Below are 20,919 nucleotides of genomic sequence, written 5' to 3'. Positions count from 1 at the left end.
AGATTGGTGAAATGCAGTATTTGATCAAATAAGTCCAGTGAAGTAGCAGAGAAGGATTGATGTCCTTGGGGTAGGTGCCCCTACATTCAAGGTTGGAGCCTTGATGAAGATAGGGTCGAAGCCCTAGAGGTCGAAGCCTCATTAAGTCCAAGTTGGTGCTTGGCAATCATTGTACACCTTGATTTGTAAAAGGATCATTTGTCCTTCTTATTTCAATAATAGAAATATTCATTTCTTTGATTTTTAAATTTTGTAGAATCTAACTAGTTAACAATTGAAAAGAAACATTGATTCATCCCCCTCTCAGTATTTCCAACAGATTCATACTGATGTTAGTGGTCGTATGTCTCATGTGCCTTTGGGTGGTTATGAGTATTATGTTATATTCATTGATGACTACTCTAGGAGGACTTGGATATGTTTCCTGAAGACCAAAGTTGAGGTCTTCAGTCGCTTTAAAGAGTTCAAGTCTCTTGTGGAAAAGCAGACAGGGAGGAAGATTCCGGTCTTGACATCAGACAATGGTGGTGAGTACACTGATGGTGGGTTTTCTGACTTCTGTGCACAAGAGGGCATTAGGAGAGAGTTCATGGTTCCTTACAACCCCCAGCAGAATGGGGTGTCTGAAAGGAAGAACAAAGCTATTGTTGGGGCTGTTAGAGAGATGATTCATGATCAGGGGTTGCCTTTGTTTTTGTGGGCTGAGGCCTGCAATACTGCTGTTTATCTTCAGAACAAGAGTCCTTACAAAGTATCGGGGAATATGACTCTTGAGGAGGCTTTCACTAGAGAGAAGCCTCATGTGGGACATCTTCGTATCTTTGGATGTCTCACATATTGTTATATCCCCAAGGAGCAGAGGACGAAGCTTGAACCCATGGCAAAGAAGGGTATTTTTATGGGTTACCATGAGACTTTGAAAGCCTATCGAATCTTCATTCCTTCTAAATGGAGAGTGGTGATTAGGAGGGATGTGAAGTTCGAGGAGGAGAGGGCCTATCAGAGATCACGGGAGTATGATGAGAGAGAGTCACAGACTTCTCCTCAGCAGGGAGGTCAGGTACTGGGAGCAGGACCTCAGGGTTCTCGATCGACTGGTACGTGATTTACTTCAGTGTCAGTGACATCTGGGGCACCAGTGGCGAGTTCATCGAGCACTTCTTTAGGGAGTCCACTGGTACAAAGTTCACATGGTACTTCAGCTGACACAGGCACAGGTGCTGGTAAAGGTTCTTGGAGGACGGGTGCTGGTACATGCACACCAGGGTCAGTTGGCAGACCTTCAGGGTCACAAGACTAGGGGGCAAAGGATGACGTTCCCTATGGGGAAGCTTCTTCATGGAAGAGGAGGCCCAAGTGGCTTCAAGACACCTTGAAGGAAGCGGAGTCCGTTGGTCCTCCGAAGAGGGTGAACAGGGAGAGTGTGCCACTTGAGCAGTTTTGCAGTTATGTAGCCAAGGCTAGTAGCATTGTTGACTTTGAGCCTACTAGCTATGAGGAGGTTGCCAACAAGGAGGTATGGAGAGAGGCTATGGTGGAGGAGTATGCCTCTGTCATTAAGAATAATGTTTGGGAAGTGGTGCCTAGGCCTGAGGGAAAGTTAGTTGTGACTTCTAGGTGGCTCTACAAGATCAAACATGCTGCGGATGTCAGCATTGAGAAGTTCAAGTCGAGGTTTGTGGCTAGAAGGTTCTTACAGATAGAGGGAGTTGACTATGATGAGACCTTCGCTCTCGTAGTTCCATACACTTCTATCTGGTCCCTTATTTCTATTATTGCAGAAATGGGTTGGCAGATCCTTCAGATGGATGTGAAGACCACATTTCTGAACGAAGCTATAGAGGAGGAGGTGTATGTTGAGTATCCACAGGGCTTTGAGGTACTTGGACGGGAGACCCATGCATGCCGGTTAAGGCGAGCAATCTATGGACTTAAGCAAGCTCCGAGAGCTTGGTATTCGAGGATTGATTCTTGTAGCAGATGGGTTTCACGAAGAGTGATGCAAATCTGAACCTATACTACATTGCTGTATGTTGATGACTTGTTCATTATTGGGGCAAAGGGACTGATTAGTGTTTGCAAGGAGGATCTTGCTATGGAGTTTGAGATGAAAGACATTAGGTTGATGCATTACTTTTTGGGGCTTGAGGTGTGGTAGGAGGAGGGGCATATCTTTTTGGGGCCGGGGCAGTATGTTGTGGATGTGTTGAGCAGATTTCACATGGTAGATTGTAGACCCATGTCTACACCTATGATCACCAACTGGAAGAAGCTTCATGCTTTAGATTCTAGATTGGTGGATCCCACATTGTATAGGCAACTTAGTGGGTCCTTGATGTGTTTGGTCAACGCTAGGCCAGATATATGCTTTGTAGTGAACACACTTAGCCAGTTCATGGTTGAGCCCAGGAGGGTGCACTGGGTAGCTGCAAAGCACATTCTTCGCTACGTGCTGGGGATTGTTGATTATGGCCTAGACTATAGGTAGGGAGATGGAGTGAGGTTGGCAGGTTACACAGATTTAGATTGGGCAGGATGTGCTTCTGACAGGAAAAACACTTTAGGGTGTTGCTTCGGATTGGGTTCGGAAGTCGTGTCGTGGTTCAGTCGAAAGCAAAAGTCAGTTGCTTTGAGCTCTTCTAAGGCTGAGTATATGGTTGCTAGCCAGCCTAGTTGTGTGGCCATTTGGCTTCGCAAGTTGTTGTATGGCCTATTTGATCAGGAGTTGAGACCGACGGTTATTCACTGTGATAATCAGAGTTGCATTAAACTTACGGAGAATCCAGTGTTTCATGACATGTCAAAACACATTGACATTAGATATCATTTCATCAGGGACTATGTTCAGAAAGGGGTAGTGAAGCTGGAGTATATATCGACAGATGAGCAGGTGGCCGATGTTCTCACGAAGTCCTTGCCAAGAGGCAAACATGTCCATTTTAGGGACAAGCTGGGTGTGGTGAAAAACACTTTCCTCGGTAAGAGGGAGTGTTGATTCTTAATGTACCTTGGACAAGTGGTTTTCCATGGGTTAGTCTCTACCTAGGGAAAAGTGTCCAGACTCCAAAATAATTCTTTTCCTAAATGTGACTTTATAAAGTGAAAGTGACTTTTTAAGTGGTAAATTCAATTAAATTATAAAGTGAAAAGTGACTTTAGACATAAAGTACAATGTGGGTACTTTATTTAATGGGTGAGTTAAAAAATAGAAAGTGAGAATTAAATGCACATTTATTCTCATCCCTTAATCTAAATGAATCTGAGCCATTAGATCTTAGGGTTGCCCAAAATTCATTTAGGAAAACAAAAAGGGGTAAAGAAAAGAAAGACTGCATTCATTCTTCATGAGCAGATTGGAGAAAGGAGGTTGAGAGTTGGAGAAAAGTTATGAAGGAGAAATTTGTTGCAGCACGTTGAAGGAGTAATTTCTGGGCAAAGCTGGGCATAGAAATCAAGGCATAGAAGAAAACAGAAGGTAAGTACGAACAACATTTAATGCTGTGAGCTGCATGCCATTTGAGAGAAGTTTTTGAGTTTTTTTTGAAAAATACGTACGATCCGTACAACGGTACGAAAATCTATACAAAATCCATACAGTACAGTCCGTATTTGTACAATACATATATTCAACTTCAAGTGGGCATGGAAATTGAGGCAAAGTGGGCACAATTTCAAGGAGTTTTGGCCTGAAGAGATAAGTTGTATTTTGCTGTTTTGTTTTGTCTGCAAATGTATTTTTCTTGAACTTGAAAGATAAATAAATTTGAGAGCTCTCTAACAGGTTTTCCTCGGAGAAGATTGAAGGGGTTTTTCCTGGGTCTAAGTTGACCAAAAATCGATGTGTATTTTTATGTGTGCTGCTAGTCTGTTTATGTCCATATTTATTTTCAGCATGTGTTGACAATCCCATGTGTTTTAATCTGAAAATTTCATTTCCATAATTCTATATGTTGAATGTATGTTTATGGGAAAGGGCATTTAACTGAATGGGAGTGATAAGGTGAAATTAAAATCAGGTTGGGATTGTAGGAAACTTTTTAGTCATCAAATTTCAACATTAGACTTCTTGGACAAAAAACAATACGAATAACTGATTGCAGTTAAACATTGGAGATTATACATTTATATCACAATTCTTTGTTCAATCCCTATGGAATGATCAATGAGACATCATTCTAGGATCGCCATGGATGGAAACCCTAGGTTCTTTAATCCTGAATACGAAAAAGAAGTTTTTGACATTTTCACACAAAAAGAAAAAATAACACTACAAGACGTTACATTGAAGCCAAATTCAGTAGCGCTAGAAGACATACAAGATATTTCAAAAGTAATTTTTCAAGAAGGTAAAAAAGTACTACAAAATATGCAAAGAGAAGTTGACAAGATCACTATTGACAAAAATGAAGAAGTTTCTCGGTTTAAAGACCATAGTGAAAAATTATTAACACAAATTAAGAAGCTTAAGAAGGACAAAAGGTCCTTGGAAAATTAGGTACAACAACTTATTGAGAAGGAAGCGTTGAACTCTTCAAATAAAGAAATTCAAGTTGAAGAAAATGGAATGAATATCGATCCAGTGAATATCACAACTCATGAAGAAGACACGTAGTTAAAGAAAAAAACACACTCAGATGTTGAGATGAAGGGAATTCCAAGTGAATATTTTGTAAACAACTTGACGACATTGGAACCTGAAGTAAATCAGAATCTTGCCATGCACATGACAAGGGAAACCAAAAGAACTCTTTATTTACATCCGAATCACAAGAACAAACATTTCAATCAATCTATGAATTCGTATCACTCAGAACATAAACAACAAACTTATGTTACGAAGAACACTGAAGTGCGCACAACTCAGTCCAGTGATAGCAGTTCATCACAAGTTTCCAGTGATGAAAAGATTTCACAAAAGATTAATTTAGGATGGTCAAATGCTTCTTTTGTGTGACAATTTTATATATCACTCCAAGGACCATATCAACTTGTATCGACAAAGATGGCTGCCCCGAGACGAGAAAAAAAGATCAAGTAGAAGACATTCGTAGCAGAAAAAGAGATCAAGCACTTTCATCAACAAGCTTTGAGGACAAAGCTTTTTGAAGAGGAAGGCAATGTTAGGAATATAATTATGTAAAAAGTAATAAATATAGATAATAAGTAATAATCACAATAATATGTAAATGATAATTAGTTAAACAAACAGGCATGTCTCTATAGACATCGCTGTTTATGAAAGGGTACTTACCTAGCTATATATACATGATCCTCACTCTCAATTGTATCATCATTCTTATTCATTCATTTAATATATATTCTTGTATCTCAATGGAGATCTTTATATTCCAACTCTTCTGGAGTATTTAACTTGAAGAATGAACTTTGTTCGCTTCATTTGGTATCAGAGCATTCCTCTAAGTATGCGAACTTTGTTCATAACAATTTCATTGTTGCCGAAAGCTAATAGTTGTCGTAAGTTGATGCATAGTCGAAGTTGCTGGAAAGAGGTCGAAATTCTGGAAGGCTGATTTTGGTGTGGAGGGAAGGTCTGGTCTTGGTCTAGGGTGAAGAGTCTCAAGGAATACTATTGAAAGGAAGAATTATCTTGACTGGGTTTTCCCCTCGAGGGGTGTTTTTCCCTAGCATGTGCCTACATCTGGTGTGTATTGTCTTATGTGCTATTGCTTTTGGTAATTGCTTGATGAACTAAAGAAAGAAGATATAAAGAATCGTAATAATAAGAAACATCACAAGTAACTATCAAGATCAAGAAAATGTTTATTGCCTTTTTGATTTTCTATCATGGTATCAGAGCTTTGGTGAAGAGGGAAGAAAAAGGTAGTCTCAAATACTTGATCCATTCATAGGTACTATCTCAGGGAAGGAGTCGATTATATTCAAGGAAGATGTCTAACTCAATCAAGGGTGAGAACAAACTTGAAGGAGCCTCTAACTTCAGGTCCTGGAAGAAGAGGATTGACCTAATCCTCGAGAAGAACAAGGTGCTGGACTTGGTGAAAGGAAATGTGAAGAAGCCTACAGAAGAAGCTAGTGATGTCGACAAAGCGAAATACAGAGAATTAGAATTGCTAGCCATGAGTTTGATGGTAGAAGGGATAAACGATAATCTTGTCATGGTAGAAGGGATAAAGGATAATCTTGTCCCGTTCATAGCCAACATCGATCATGTTCAGGAAATGTATGAAGCCTTGTCGAAGCTGTTTACTATTAAGAAAATTGGTCAAGTAGCAAGTTTGAAGAATGAGTTGAGGATTACGAAGATGACTAAAGAAGATACTGTGGCAACCTTCTTTGTAAAGATAATTAGACTTAGGGATGATCCCTTAGCCATTGATGAGATTGTTCCGGACAATGAACTTGTGATCACTGCTCTATTAGGATTGCCACCCTCTTGGGGTGCATTTGCTGTAGGTCTCAATAGTTGGAAGGTATCTCCCACTTTTGAAGAACTAAGGACCGAGGAAGAAAGTTGACATGTCCAAGATAGAGTGATATCAATGTCATAAGGGTCACTACAAAAGTGACTGTCCCAAGATTCCAAAGAATAAGAAGAGAGGAAGGGATCAAGCCAACCTTGTTGTAGAAGGAGACTCAAAGAAAGTCAAGCCCAAAGAATCTGACATTAGGGACTTACAATATTAAAGTCCTCTGCTTGTAGCTTTATATATCTTGTTTTATATGTTTTAGAATTTTTAGTTTTTTGACATATTTTGGAAAAGACATTTTTGTTGTTTTTATAAGTTTGTAGGTATCCCTCAAGCTTTGGAGGGAGCCCCCAACAACTCCCAAAGATAAGTATCTCATGTCTTTTCAGTTTTGGGTTCATGTACTCATTTAGTTTTGATTATATTAAATACTAATCACCTTTCTCCCTCTATTGTCTTGATTAGGAAAACATCTGCAAGAAGGAGAATCTCTCAAGACAAGGTTAGTCAAGAAACAAAGGTATGCTTTAAATACATCATTTGAAAGGATTATTCATTTGATGATCTATTACTAGTTTATTATGACTAGCTGTATTGAATCTTATTGATTCTTGTTTGGGTGATTCATCTCTTGATAAATCTACCCACCCCACTCATATTTTTGATTGACTATGTAGAACCCTAGACAGGTTATGGAAAACCCTAACTGAAGAGTATGCTAATGTGAATGTCTGAAACCTTAAAACTGATTAGGGATATTGTGAAATGATGTTTGAAGTTTTTATTGATGATGCCATGTTTGGGACTTTGGTATGATCGGGAAAGCCTAACTTGTTAGGATTGAATGATAAGGTCTAAAGTTCCGAACCTTTGAAGATTTAGTGATTGTTGGGTTTGCTATGTTTCGAGTCTCGACATTGGAACCCTAGCTCATTAGGGTTTGTTGGAATATGTGAGCAAGACCCTTATATTGTCTTAGAAATGATTTCCTTGGTATGTGTGTGTTTGTCTGATCAAACCCTAGTGTGATCAAGATGGTTGTGTGTCTAACTCTTATTCGATATTGTCTGTGAAGTTGGGTTTGTCTAACACATGATATGAAATGTCTTTGCATGATGATGAATTCTAGGCATGTATGGATATGTCCTTTTGGTTGAAACCCTGGCTTGGTCTAGGTCAGATGTATTAATATTGTTGGACATATGATATACTTATGAATGATTATGAATTCCTAGATATGTGTGTGTTGACCTAGTCATTAATGGTCTCAAGTCTTAGGATTCAATGGAAATCCTTGTCTGAAATTCTAGGATGATGATATTTGGAAATCTAGGGTTTTGTAGCTAATCCCTAGTGAAGTTAAAATTGTTTAGTATGTGTGATATACCAATCTGAAGTCTATTAAATAATTGTTGAAAATGAAATCTATGGTTTTGTAGTTAAATCCTAGTAGTAACATTGTCTAGTGTGAAATGTAACAATCTGAGATCTATGTATTTAATGATTGTTGAAATTGTGGAAATGGAATTCTAGGGTTTTGGAGTTAAACCTTAGTCAAAGTAAAATCTCTGAAATATGATGATTTGAGATTTGTGTAAGATTGTTGAAATTGTGAAAATGGAATTCTAGGGTTTTGGAGTTAAACCTTAGTTGAAGTAGAAATCTCTGATGAATGTTGACTATATGATAATTTGAGATGTGTGAAATATGACTCTTGGATGGTTTCGATGATTGATGATTGATCAGAAATCTAGGGTTTGCAACTGACCCTAGTGGTAGCTGGTCATGTTGGTCATGTTAGTGACTGATTGATGGTTTATTCAAAATATGGGGGTTGGAACTAACCCTAGTGGAAGCTAGTCAGGTTAATGACTAAGCTGTGATTGACTTTGATTGATTCTTTTGTATGGAATCGAGGATATGTCTGAATCCCTAGTGAGAAGTCTAATATTTATTTTGAAAGGTTGTTAGACGCTTTGTAGATCTATATTTGTGTGAGTTGTTTCTAAGGTTTACTATATGTTGAAGGAAGGTATGTCATACCTTTGGAAGAAACATTGAAACCCTAGATGGAATGAGAAGTGTTCTGAAGTAGTCTAGGGTGTGTGATAAAAGTCCCTAGCAAGATGTTGAAGAGTATATGTCTCTTGTTAGTTGTTTGTAACTGAGTTTGTATATATGATATGTATAAAGTTGAAATGCTTCCGTGATTCTGATATGGCTATAACATCATGCTTCTATAGATTTGGTTGTACTAGCTATTTAAATTGTGCAGGTACACAATCCTCAACTTGGTGAAGATGCATGTTGATGTGATAAGCATGATGAGGTTGATGATAACTCTGATGAAATGGTTGGAAGCCGTGAAAGATTCTTCGATGTCGAAAAAGAAGAAGCTAAACTCCCGGAAGAAGCATGAATAGAAGAGATCTCTCTAAGATTAAGAGGGAGTCCGGATAAAGAGGTGCTTCTTGGTTGAGAGGGAGGGCATAGCTTGGTGTTAATTGAACAATGAATTTCGGAGGATATCTTGCTGCATGGGATGTAGGAAGGAAAACATATGACTGAGGAGTCTTCTGTCAAAGATTCGGTTGATAGTCCTACTATGGAAAGTTGAGAAGCAACATCAAGTTGTTTGAAAGACGCCGGAGGTTTGTATTTGATTATGTACATGTGAAAGTATATTATTAATTGAGGTTGTGTTTGTACAAGTGAATCTCTCGAAGGTTTTGATAGCATGCTGGTTACCAATCAAGTTGACTGGGAGAGATTGGTCATTCTTGATATGCTGGATCAAGGGGTATTGAGGCTTTGTGAGTGAAGCATTGTCTAGGAAGACATCTGGCTGACAATTTTTGTTGATGTCTGAGTCCCGAAGATGGAAAGATGGTGTTGGTTATTGAGCTCTGTTTTGGATACACCCCTGGAATTTTTGGGGTGATGATTAGCAAGTAAGCTTGAGGGATACCTAAAGGGGTTGAAAGCTTGAGTTCATCTCAGTCCCACTTGGATAGATTGCCTTGGTCAGGAATCTAGTCCATGGCATTGCGATGCCTAAACGATTGAGTGATTGTTTGGATAGATTGCCCTGGTCAGGAATCTATTCCATGGCATTGCGGTGCCTAAAGTTCTTCATGGTTCATATAGCTTGAGATCTTTCATGTATATGTACATTATGAATACCTTCTTAGCTAAGAGGGAGTGTTAGAAAATGTAACTATGTTCGGTGTTCAATAATGTATTTGAGTCATTATGTAATGTACTTGTCAAAAGAATAAAGAAAAGAATTATTATTATTATTATTATTGTAACTTATTAAAGCATGGGTTTCATGATCTTTCATTGTATATGTACATTATGAATACCTCCCTAACTAAGAGAGAGTGTTAGAAAATGTAACTATGTTCGATGTTCAATAATGTATTTGAGTCATTATGTAATGTACTTGTCAAAAGAATAAAGAAAAGAATTATTATTATTATTATTGTGACATATTAAAGCATGGGTTTCATGCTTGGGTCAACATGTTTAAGGTCAAAGTCCCCATTGAGGACTTCTAGGATTTATTCCGAGTCTATAGAGTTATTGTACATTTAAAGAGACCATTCTTGGGCTTTTGAATCTCGTAAAAAGGGTAAGTATTGAGTCAAATATGATTCATGTAAACTCCACACCATGTCGGCCTAAGAGAAGATCAAGTCGGCCTTAGGACCCTATTCGACCCCACAAGAAGCCTATAAAAGGAAGCTCATCAAATTCATTTGGAGCACCATTCTCACACAAGTTCAAATTCTCTTGTAGCTGGGAAGAAGTGCGAAAATCTCTTGTTGCTGGGCATAAGTGCAAAGTTCTCTTGTAGCTGGGAAAAGGTGCGAAGTTTGTTGCCGGGAAGTTGAAGTGAATGCGAGTTTGGGGAAGTCTAAGGAGACAAGGAAAATTGAAATTTTGGTGCCTCTCTCTCTTTGTTTCGTGTCCTGGATTGGGAGATCGAAGTCCCCCAAGTTTCACTTTTGCCGGAAGCTGCCAGTTATCATAAGTTGTTGCATATTCGAAGTTGCTGGAAAGATGTCAAAATTCTAGAAGGCTAACTTGGTGTGGAGGGAAGGTTTGGTCTTGGTCTCGGGTGAAGAGTCTCAAAGAATACTATTGAAAGGAAGAATTATCTTGACTGGGTTTTCCCCTTGAGGGGGTTTTTGCCTTGGCATGTGCCTACATTTGGTGTCTATTGTCTTATGTGCTGTTGCTTTTGGTAATTGCTTGATGAACTAAAGAAAGAAGATATAAAGAATCGTAATAATAAGAAAATCACAGTTAATTATCAAGATCAAGAAAATCTTAACTTTCTTTCTGATTTTCTAACATATATGTCCAGACATACCACATTTATAACATTTAAATTGATAGTCTCACTTTGCCTCTGCCTTTGCCTCTTGAAGGTTACTTTATCCCTCCAAATTCACCTCCTCTTGGTGATTGACTTGATTGAATTGAGCTTCCCCCTTCCTCTCTTGGGAATTGAAATATTTCTTTGCTACTATGTTGTCCTTTTTCTCTTGCAAGACTCCTTCCTCTGCTCTTTTGAATTTGTTTTCTAACTATCATCTCTTTGGCCTTTAAAGCAACTTGATAGGCATATTTTGCTATTCTTGGGGACAAGATACCGATCTCATTTTGAATTTCATACTCAATCCGTTGATATACCTAACAACCTTTTTAACGTCTTCTTCTCTATGACCAACTCTAATGTTTAATTTATAAAATTCCCTAGTATACTCGTTTACTAACATAATTTTTTGTCTAAGATTTTGAAATTGCTTAAAAGATTCAAATGGTAGTCCTTAGGCGTGAGCTTACCTTTAAATTTAATAACCATTTTGTCCCAACTCTTGGTCTTGTACTTGCCTCTCTTCTTTCTGTTTGCTTGCAGTTCATCCCACCATAGGGATGCATGACCTCTCAACTTTGTCATTGCATACTTCACTCTTTTTTTTTCATCCACATCTTCATAATCAAAGTAATTGTCCATAGCATTAATTCACTTGATCAACTTGTCATCATTTAAATTACCCTTACACATGGGTACCTCCATCTTAGGTTTGGCATTTACTCTGGAAATCATTCTCAACATTCTTTCATTCATTGTTTCCTCACCTCCTCTTTCTTCATAAAAAGTTTCTTCTTCTTTTTCAGAGACATCTCCTGTGTTAGTTCCTCTCCTCTAAGAAATCTCAATGGTATCCAAACTCATTTGGATGTGCCTCATCTCATCTAGCAACACTACATTTGGTACAAGCCTCCCTCGACCTATTCCTGCTCCTCTCTGCCTATGTGCCTTTTCGTCATCTTTAAAGAGCACGCCTTCATTGATACCAAACTGATGGCAGATCTAGGCTAATGTCCACACTTATTGACAATTTCCAACTTCAAAATGTTAGATCTCTCTTTGTTCTACAACGAGTTGGCAATTGAGGCTTAAGTCCCGCTTCGTGCTAACGAGCGCTTAACTTCCCACTATCGACACTTACACTAAATCCATGTGAAAACACCAAGTTTTTCTTAAAATCTTAGCACTAGGTGTTGTACCCAACATTGTGTAGGACCACACACTATGCCCAAACGCCAACACATATTGGCATATTGATGAACCAAGGGTCTTTATAAAACAACTTTTTATTTTATTTTATTTATATCGACTGACATAAGCTATTGGAGGGTCAACATGTCGGGCTATTAGTGGTCAACCGATATGGAAATATCAGGGTCACGCTATATTGGCGAACAAAAAAAATGGAACTCTAGTATGGTAGATGAAATGTTACTTAATGTTGATTTGGGGTAGCATCGGATGTGCTCTAGCTGCGAAATTTGGTGGAGAGGTTGGGGCACATGAGATCTCCAATACCCAGAAAGGGTTTGGGCAGTTTCTAAACAGTTTGGGAGATATTAAAATAATTAATATTTTTAACGAAGTTCCTAAGTCTAAACTTAGGGAAATTAAAATATTAATGTGGATTAATATAAAGCTGTGTTAGAATGGTCCAAAAGACATGGATCAAGCCAGATCTAATCTTAGCGGTTAATTAGGGACTTAATCTCGGTCGTTTATATGTCAAGGAGAAAAGTATAAGAGGAGGCTTGAGGGTCACTTGGAGAGTACACCAGATGATCAGTCATTCTATTATTTAGAGCGGGGTTTGCTAAGAGAGATAGAATCAATGATCAGAGTTGCAGCTGAGGGGTAGTGAGTACAGAGAGATAGAGAGGCAGAGATAGTGTTGGGAGATCAGCGCAGGAGCCAGAGAGAGTGACGGAGTAGCAACTAGGGCTCACGCAAGCACAGTCAGGAGTTGCACAGTGCTTCAGAGAGGCTAGCGTAGCTGACGCAGAGGCCCAAAACGCTGAGGCAGGGCCAGCGCTGGGCAGGGAGAGGCTGACGCAGTCCAGAAAGGTAGTCGCTGGGGTTTCTGGGGCAGATTGGAGCTAAGGAGCTGCCGGAAGGTTTATCCGGGGTTTCAGTCAGGACATTTCTCTCAGAATGAGAGGTACTACTGCCAAGGAAATTCTTTGTTGGGTAAGCCGGATTTGGCACCCAGATTGTACTCTGAAATTGCTTAATAAGAAAACCCTCAGATCGCTGCACCGGTTTTCCCGCATTTGGTTTTTCCGGGGACATTGGTAAAAAATAATGGTGTCATTTGTGTGCTTGTTTCTATTTCCTTCAGTTGATGATTTGTAATATGTTGAGCATGCACTAGTGTTTATTTTCAGTTTTTACATTGTAAATAACTTGTTAAGTAACCAAACAAGTAGGTAGGAATAAATCAATAAAGTGCATGGAGGGTTTCTAACTAGTAGACTTAGAAACTTCAACATGGTATCAGAGGGTGGTTGCAGATCACAGAAGAACTGAGGACATTAGCCGAGCGGAGTAATAGCAGCAAAAAACAACTGTCCTGAGTGACAAAAGCTGTTTCTAGCAGAACAACAAGGGAAGGATGACGTAGTGCTTGTGTCATCAAGGATGAAGCTAGGAAGAGGCAGCGCAGAGGCCAAGGGAGGCAAAGGGAGACTCATGCAGAGCCACGTAGAGGTTAGTAGGGTTGACGCAGTTGGATGAGGAGGTCGGGTTGCTGGTGCTGGGATTGCGCAGAGCCTAGGAGCTCTCACCTTGAGGTTGTTGGGGTTTAGGAGGCTGTGGGAAAGTTGCAGAGTGGAGTTGGTGAGGTATTGTAGTCAGAACAATACCTGACAGGGCGAGGCTAAGAGGAGGGAGTTGCTACCGAGGGTTTCTAGCCGAGAAATCCGGATCAGTGGTGCAGTTGCACATATGATCAGAGTAGGGGGCATCTCGACATCGGCAGAAGGATTTCTAGGAGGGAAATCGAGACTCAGAGGGAGTCACATCGAGAACTTCCAGGAGGGAAGTAGAAGAGCATCACGACACTACACAAAGTAAGAGACCACGATAGACTGGACGGAGCGTCAAACTTCGCAGTCTGGAAGGCTAGAATCTTATCCGTACTTGACAGAAATCGTGTCACGCACTTCGCCTTGAAGACGATAGCTATCCCAGTCGACCCAGCTGAGAACGACAAGTACGAGGAGGCAGTGGCGAGGGCTAAGAGCATCATCCTTGACGGGGTCAAGGACCATGTAGTACCACACATTGCCGAGAAGGAAATGACAAGTGAGATGTGGGAGGCCCTAAAGAAATTGTACCAACATACTTCTATGCAGAGAAGAATGTTAGTAGAAAATCAGGTGAGGTCATATCAGATGAAGAAGGAAGAACCAATTGACACATTCCTCGGAGGACGGAATGAGATCTGAGTTCAGTTGACTTCCATAGAAGCTACGCCGGATCAAGAATTGATGGTGAGGACATCCCTGAATGCAGTCTCAGAAGACTGGGAGGTATTTGTCCAGAGTAAACTGGGCAGAGGGACACTTCCACCTTGGGATGAGATATGGGCGGCTCTTCGCCAAGAAGAGATTAGACGAAAAACAAAGGCGGGAAGCAACAGTAAGGGGATCTGAGTCGAAAAGGAGGAGGAAGATGTTTCCCTAGCATCTTGAGGGAAAGCAAGAAAAGCGGAACAAGAAGGATCTCTCCAAGATCAAGTGCTTCCACTGTGGGGAGCTGGGTCATTATGCGACCCAATGTCCAAGGAAGAAGAGTAAGGGAGAGTCTTTCGAGACTAAGGTAGCGCCAACAAGGGCAGAGAAGGAAGTGGAGACAGACAATGACTGTGCCATGAGTGCACACGCACCACTTGAGCGGAAGTAGGGAGACATCGAGCTGTAGTCAGATGGACTACAGGCGATGAGGGGCAGGATCCTCGAGGTACCTAACCTCTTGGATTAGACCATGCTACGGGAGCCCCGAAGAGGAGTAACAGGACTGGACAATGTGGGTAGAGATGGATGCGGATGGAGCAGCAGAGAGAGCTACAGTGCAGGAATCTCGATACAGCGCGAGGCTAGCAGGTTGCAGCAATGCGAGAGGCACAGGAGTGTTGCACCAATCCAGGATGGCACGGAGAGGTGTACAATGGTGCGAGATGCAGGGAGTTGTTGCAGCAGCACAGAAGTCAGAGAGGGAGCACTTGTCAGCGGTAGAGGGAGCTTCAGCATTAGAAGGGTCTCTAGCCCAACAGAGAGGTCAGAATTGGGAGATCAATTACTTACTTCTCAGTAATTGAGTTGCAGTGCAGCAGTGGGCAACACGATGCAACATGATGAGAGGAGATGCAGTGCAGATGCAGCAGTGGCAGTGGTAGAGCCATGGGCAACATCACGGATGCAGAGGGAGTTGCAATATGGATGCAGTAGTGGTAGTGGCAAAGCGATGGGTAGCAGTGTAGAGGATGATGGGCAACAGGCCTAGCATTAGCACAGGGACCGATGCCAGATGATCAAGGTGATACTCAAGGATGCAACAGTGCAGAGGATGATGGGCAACAGGCCTAGCATCAGCACAGGGATCGATGCCAGATGATCAGGGTGATACTGATTTGGGGTAACATCGGATGTGCTCTAGCCACGAAATTTGGTGGAGAGTTTGGGGCACATGAGATCTCCAATACGCAGATAGGGTTTGGGCAGATTCTAAACAATTTGGGAGATATTAAAATAATTAATATTTTTAATGGAGTTCCTAAGTCTAAACTTAGGAAAATTAAAATATTATTGTGGATTAATATAAAACTATGTTAGAATGGTCCAAAAGACATGGATCAAGCTAGATCTAACCTTAGCTGTTGATTAGGGACTTAATCTTGACCGTTGATTAGGGACTTAATCTTAGCTGTTGATATGTCAACGAGAAAAATATAAGAGGAGGTTTGAGGGTCACTTGGAGAGTACACCAGATGATCAATCATTCTATTCTCTAGAGCAGGGTTTGCTAAGAGAGATAGAATCAGTGATCGGAGTTGCAGCTGAGGGGCAGTGAGTACAGAGAGATAGAGAGGCAGAGATAGTGCCAGGAGATTAGTGCAGGAGCCAGAGAGAGTGACGCAGTAGTAGCCAGGGTTGACGCAGGGGCAGCTAGGAGCTGCGCAATGCTTTAGAGAGGCCAGCGTAGCTGACGCAGAGGGCCAGAAGGCTAACGCAGGGCCTCCTGAGGCTGACGCAGGCCCATTCAGGGTGACACAGGGCCAGCGTTGGGTAGAGAGAGGCTGATGTAGTCCAGAAAGGCAGTGGCTGGGGTTTCTAGGGCAGATTGGAGCTGAGGAGCTGCCGGAAGGTTTATCCGGGGTTTCAGTTGGGACATTTCTCTCAGATTGAGAGGTACTACTGCCAAGGAAATTCTCTGTTGGGTAAGCCGGATTTGGCACACAGATTGTACTATGAAATTGCTTAATAAGAAAGCCCTTAGATAGCTGCACTGGTTTTCCCGCATTGGGTTTTTTCGGGGACATTAGTCGAAAAATAACAGTGTCATTTTGTGTGCTTGTTTCTATTTCCTTCAGTTGATGATCTGTAATATGTTGAGCATGCACTAGTGTTTATTTTTATTATTTACATTGTAAATAACTTCTTAAGTAACAAAACAAGTAAGTAGGAATAAATCAGTGAAGTGCATGGAGGGTTTCTAACTGGTAGACTTAGAAACTTCAACACTTAACAGTAAGGTTTTTGTCTTGGGCTTTTGTTAGTTAACAATAGTCGTTATCAATATATTGGATATCACCAAAATTGAAATACAAAGGAAATATCAACGAAACCGTGATGGCCCGATATGGAACCATGAGTTGGAACCTTGACAATAAATAATCATATGTCTATGAAATGTATGTTTGTTGATGAAAATATTACCGACACGAGAGCTCTGTTAGTCGACGGGAACTTGAAGTGTTCTTTGCGTTGGCACCCTCTTGATCTCCATGGATCTCTTTAAAACATTGTGATCTCTCCTATCTCACACACTCTCCTTTGATTACATTGAAAAATCATACATAAAACACTCTAAATACCAACAAAAGCAATCGCTTCTTAATTTATCTAACAATTCCCCTAATTTAGCTAGTTGTTCTATTTAGTGAAGCATGAACCTTATAAGTCCCTTCAAGAATTGTGGGTCTGGACGAGTCATATGCCAAAACGGGTCTGAGCATAGAACCCGCACATAAGACCCTTACTTGCGCTAACTCGCATATGACCTGCGCTGACTCGTGGACTTGCATAGGACTCATATCAGACTCACACAAACCTAGATAAGACCTGTTCCTGGACCCAATGTGGACTTCCTTCAACAAATTTCATTTATTTATTATTTTAAGATCCAGTGGAGGGAAAGGGAAAATGGAGGGAAATGCTTTATTACACCTCCCTCCCTCTCCTTTCTCATTCACTTGTCATTTGACTTATTTCTAATTCTCATTCACTGAGTGTTGAGTCTTGACTGAAGGAGTTGAGTGACTCCATTGCACAGTGAAGCAGCTCGCTCTTGCAGGAGGCTAAAGGAGGCTTCATCACAACTAGGTAGGCTTCATAAAGTTTGATTGTTTGTTCCAATTTTTTTTTTTGTTTTCATTTGAATTTTTTTTTTGTTTCAATTTTTTTTGAGTCTGAGCCTTGAGGTCCTATGGTTGAGTTTCTCTGCCACACACAAGCCCTATTCTGAGTCAACTCTGCATTGCTTCTGCTTGTGAGTGCAATTGGTCGGTATTTGAGCACATCCACAACAAGAAGAGAAATAGGTTGGAGCATGAGAGGTTGGAGAAGTTGGTTTTCATCTATTACAACTTTCAAATGCTCACAAAACAACTGCAGCCAAAGGATCTAGATCCAATTTTGTTGGATAGTATTGATTTAGAATCTGATTGGGTTGTGGAGGAGGTGTCCCCTGATTTGAGTTGGCTTGATGAAGAAACTGGGGATCTCTCTAGTTTGCCATCTCTAACAGAAACTCCAAATACACTTGCCTTAGTTGCTTCAACCTTCCGATGTTGGCACTAGCTCCTCATGAGCTTATTGTAGGCGTAGTCATGCATGAGACTCAAAATTTATATGAGACTATGACTTATCATTTATGACAGATGTATTTGAATTTTGAACTTGCCGCCATTTTTTATTTTGATTATGGAATCATGATTTCTTTTCTTGTTCACTATCTAAATTTTTTGCTTACAAAAAATCGAATATGTTATGTTGTACTATCGTAGCTATGAGATGATGTTATGAATTATTGCATATATTGTGGTTTTTAGCTTATAAGGATTGGAAATGTCATTAGTTTCTTTTTTGTGCTTAAAATTTACCATATCTTTTTTTTTTATTTGCCAAGTCTTATACGGGTTGTTCCCGATTCTTACACAAGTCGCTGAGTCAATAGCCAGACAAGTCTTATATAAGTACGAGTCATGCAACATTGGTTCTATTACATGGCAAACTAATTGATAATCATCAAAACCTCCTAACCATAGAGATACCTTCTAGAGATATTACAGCTTATAAAATACTAAATATTACAATTTAAATAAAAATTGAGGAAACCAACTTCCTTTGGTAGAATCGTTTGACCTATGAAGCTCAATCATGTATTTGACTAGTAAGATGCTCCTGCATCAGCTACCAGATTGAAATGATATCCCATAAAGCTATTTGTTGTGATTCTGTCAATAGAGTGAAATGATACTCATTGGTGTGGTAGCAAGGGCTCTGAAATACAATGGTGTCTTGTATACCTCATCAGTGTGTAGGAGTAACATATAGCGAAGAAGAGAGGGGCTAGGTGCTTAACATAGTATTCGGCTTTATTATAGGAGGTTTGTGACCTAGCAATGTTAGTGGGTCCTTACTGTCTTCATTTGCCAATATAGTGATAGGTTTTTACTTTTATCACATTTTCTTTCACGGATGAGCCAGACATCCATATTTGATGTGCCCCCAGGGGTGCTCTCCAAGGTGAATAACATCAAGTTCCTGTTTTTTCATATTTCCTTTTCCTGATGAGATGATGATACATTATTTATGATGTATGTATATATACGTGGATCTTCACATCTTGCAAATTTGTATCTGCTTGTGGACAAAAGAGTACCAAGTTTGCAATAACTGATGCATTACATCCAGATTTTCTTGTTAATAGTATTCCTAGTCAGTGTCTCCAAGTGCTTGATTAATAACTGAAGGCATTGTTAATCACCCAGGGCTGAAGCTGCATGTGAACAATTGGTGTGGAATGAATTTAACCTTTTACACATGTTGGACTTAAATGGGTATATTGATAGTTTTTGCTTACGTATTTACTTTTGACCATTTTAAAATTTATACCTTTGAGCAGTGTTATTTGGAGTTAACAAGGGTCTGGTCACTTCAACACGTTAAAGGAAAAGGAAAACAATTCTTTTAAACTGTAAACCCTTTGAATACTACTAACTGTTCTTGTTACTTATATGTCCATTCTATACAGGTGTCAATAGAATATGGTTTGTGTGAGGTAATGAATTACATTGCGATAAGAACCCCGCCTTCTTCACCAGACATTAGCTGGACAATTGACCGTTCTGAACTGGAAGCTATTTTACCAGCTGGAATGGTGGACCATTCTGTAGAGCCTGTATGGTCAGAGGTTTGTTTTGCATTCCATTTTTACTCTGATAAAGCATTTTATTGAAATTATATGCCTTATTTGTTTTCAATGTTTGCATTATTAATCTCCTTGTGTTTTTTAATTTTATAGTTCTTAGTGGACATCTGAAGGTCTGTAGTGAAGTTACACCTTGCTTTCATGCTGTTTTTTGTTCATCTTGGGGGATTTACTGTGTATCTGCTTGTATTAAGGAATTTACTTGTATTAAGGAGTTTACTGTGTAGTTTATATTAAAGTGTTTACTATGTAGTTAAAATGATAATTGAAGAACAAGAATTCTGGAGAAACTTATGTGAACAGTTGACTTGGCAGCCAATTTTCTGATATGTGATTTTATTGTGTGGCATCTTGGCAGTTGTCTTTTACGTTTCCTTCTCTGGGCAATTTGGAGAAACTTTTTTCTATCTAAATTCTTTCAAATGGCATTAATGGGTATCATACAGAACTTCTGAGGTTTGCTTTTTGTCATTTATATGGTTGCATGCAGCTGCCCCATTGGCCAGAGAAAACTGAAAAAGCACACGAGAGATACTCAAAAGCGATTCAAGCACTGGCAGATAAATTTCCACGAGAGAATGTTCTATGTGTTACTCATGGTTTGTACTTAACTCTTGGCTAGAAGGGGTATTATTAATTACAAATTACAATATCGCTTTACTCAACTTTGTTTCTAGGAAAGTTATCCAGTGCGATTTTTATTAGGGCTTTCTGTGTCATCATTGAGTTCATAGTTGTTTGGGGTTGTTTAAATGTGGGTATCAGACATTGCTTTATGTTACGCCATTATATAATTGTATTTATTTTGCAAAGTATATTATGGAGGAACAAAGATTGAGAATGGCTTGGAGGTCCCCTGGAATTTTCAGGGATAGAGATTATATATTTAGCTTAAGTATTTTAAAGGGGAACAAGGATTTAGGATAACTTGGAGATCCACTAGAATTCCATGGGATAGAGGGATCCGCAGACATGTTGATTTTTGTAGCTTGGGAGGTACTCCAAGCCTTGAGGATCGAGGGTTTGGAGGAAGTAGCTCCACAAGTGGCCTTGTGGGCTTGAAACCCAAGCTTGGGGTTTTTGTTAATGCTAGGTATGTTCTATGCTTAGAGCAATGTATTTCAATTTTCACAGTTAGCTCCATATCTTTTCCAGATTAGCAATCACATCAGCATTAATGTAAACTGCCGATAGAACATAAACATAAATCGCAGAAGACAAGCCAAGACAAGAGGACACAAGATGTGGCGCTAACCAGGGACAAACCCCAATGTGGGGAAACCCTTGATCAAAAGATGACCCACATGGAGTTTGGCCCTAGTTGCCAATTTTAACACTCCCTCTCAACTAGGGAGAACTCCATCCATTGATCCA

The 20,919-nt window shown here is 39.9% G+C and overlaps 1 protein-coding gene across 1 annotated transcript in view; it reads left to right on the top strand.

The window, feature by feature from the left end:
• The first annotated feature begins 6,902 nt into the window (after positions 1 to 6,902).
• LOC149191566 (uncharacterized) overlaps positions 6,903 to 20,919 on the top strand; it is a 38,531-nt gene continuing 24,514 nt past the window's right edge. The window contains exons 1-3 of the mRNA XM_089404337.1: positions 6,903 to 6,969; positions 19,369 to 19,527; positions 20,036 to 20,144. Of these exons, the coding sequence (XP_089260463.1) occupies positions 19,399 to 19,527; positions 20,036 to 20,144 (238 nt within the window). The 5' untranslated portion in view covers positions 6,903 to 6,969; positions 19,369 to 19,398. The remainder of the gene's footprint in view (positions 6,970 to 19,368; positions 19,528 to 20,035; positions 20,145 to 20,919) is intronic.

Source organism: Pinus tabuliformis, chromosome 2_2, assembly GCF_031772625.1.
Source record: "Pinus tabuliformis cultivar Carrire ecotype Pingquan chromosome 2_2, CPIR1, whole genome shotgun sequence".
In the NCBI taxonomy this organism is placed as follows: Eukaryota; Viridiplantae; Streptophyta; class Pinopsida; order Pinales; family Pinaceae; genus Pinus; species Pinus tabuliformis.
Note: the sequence above shows the minus strand (reverse complement) of the source record. Positions and strands in the feature narration are given on the sequence as shown.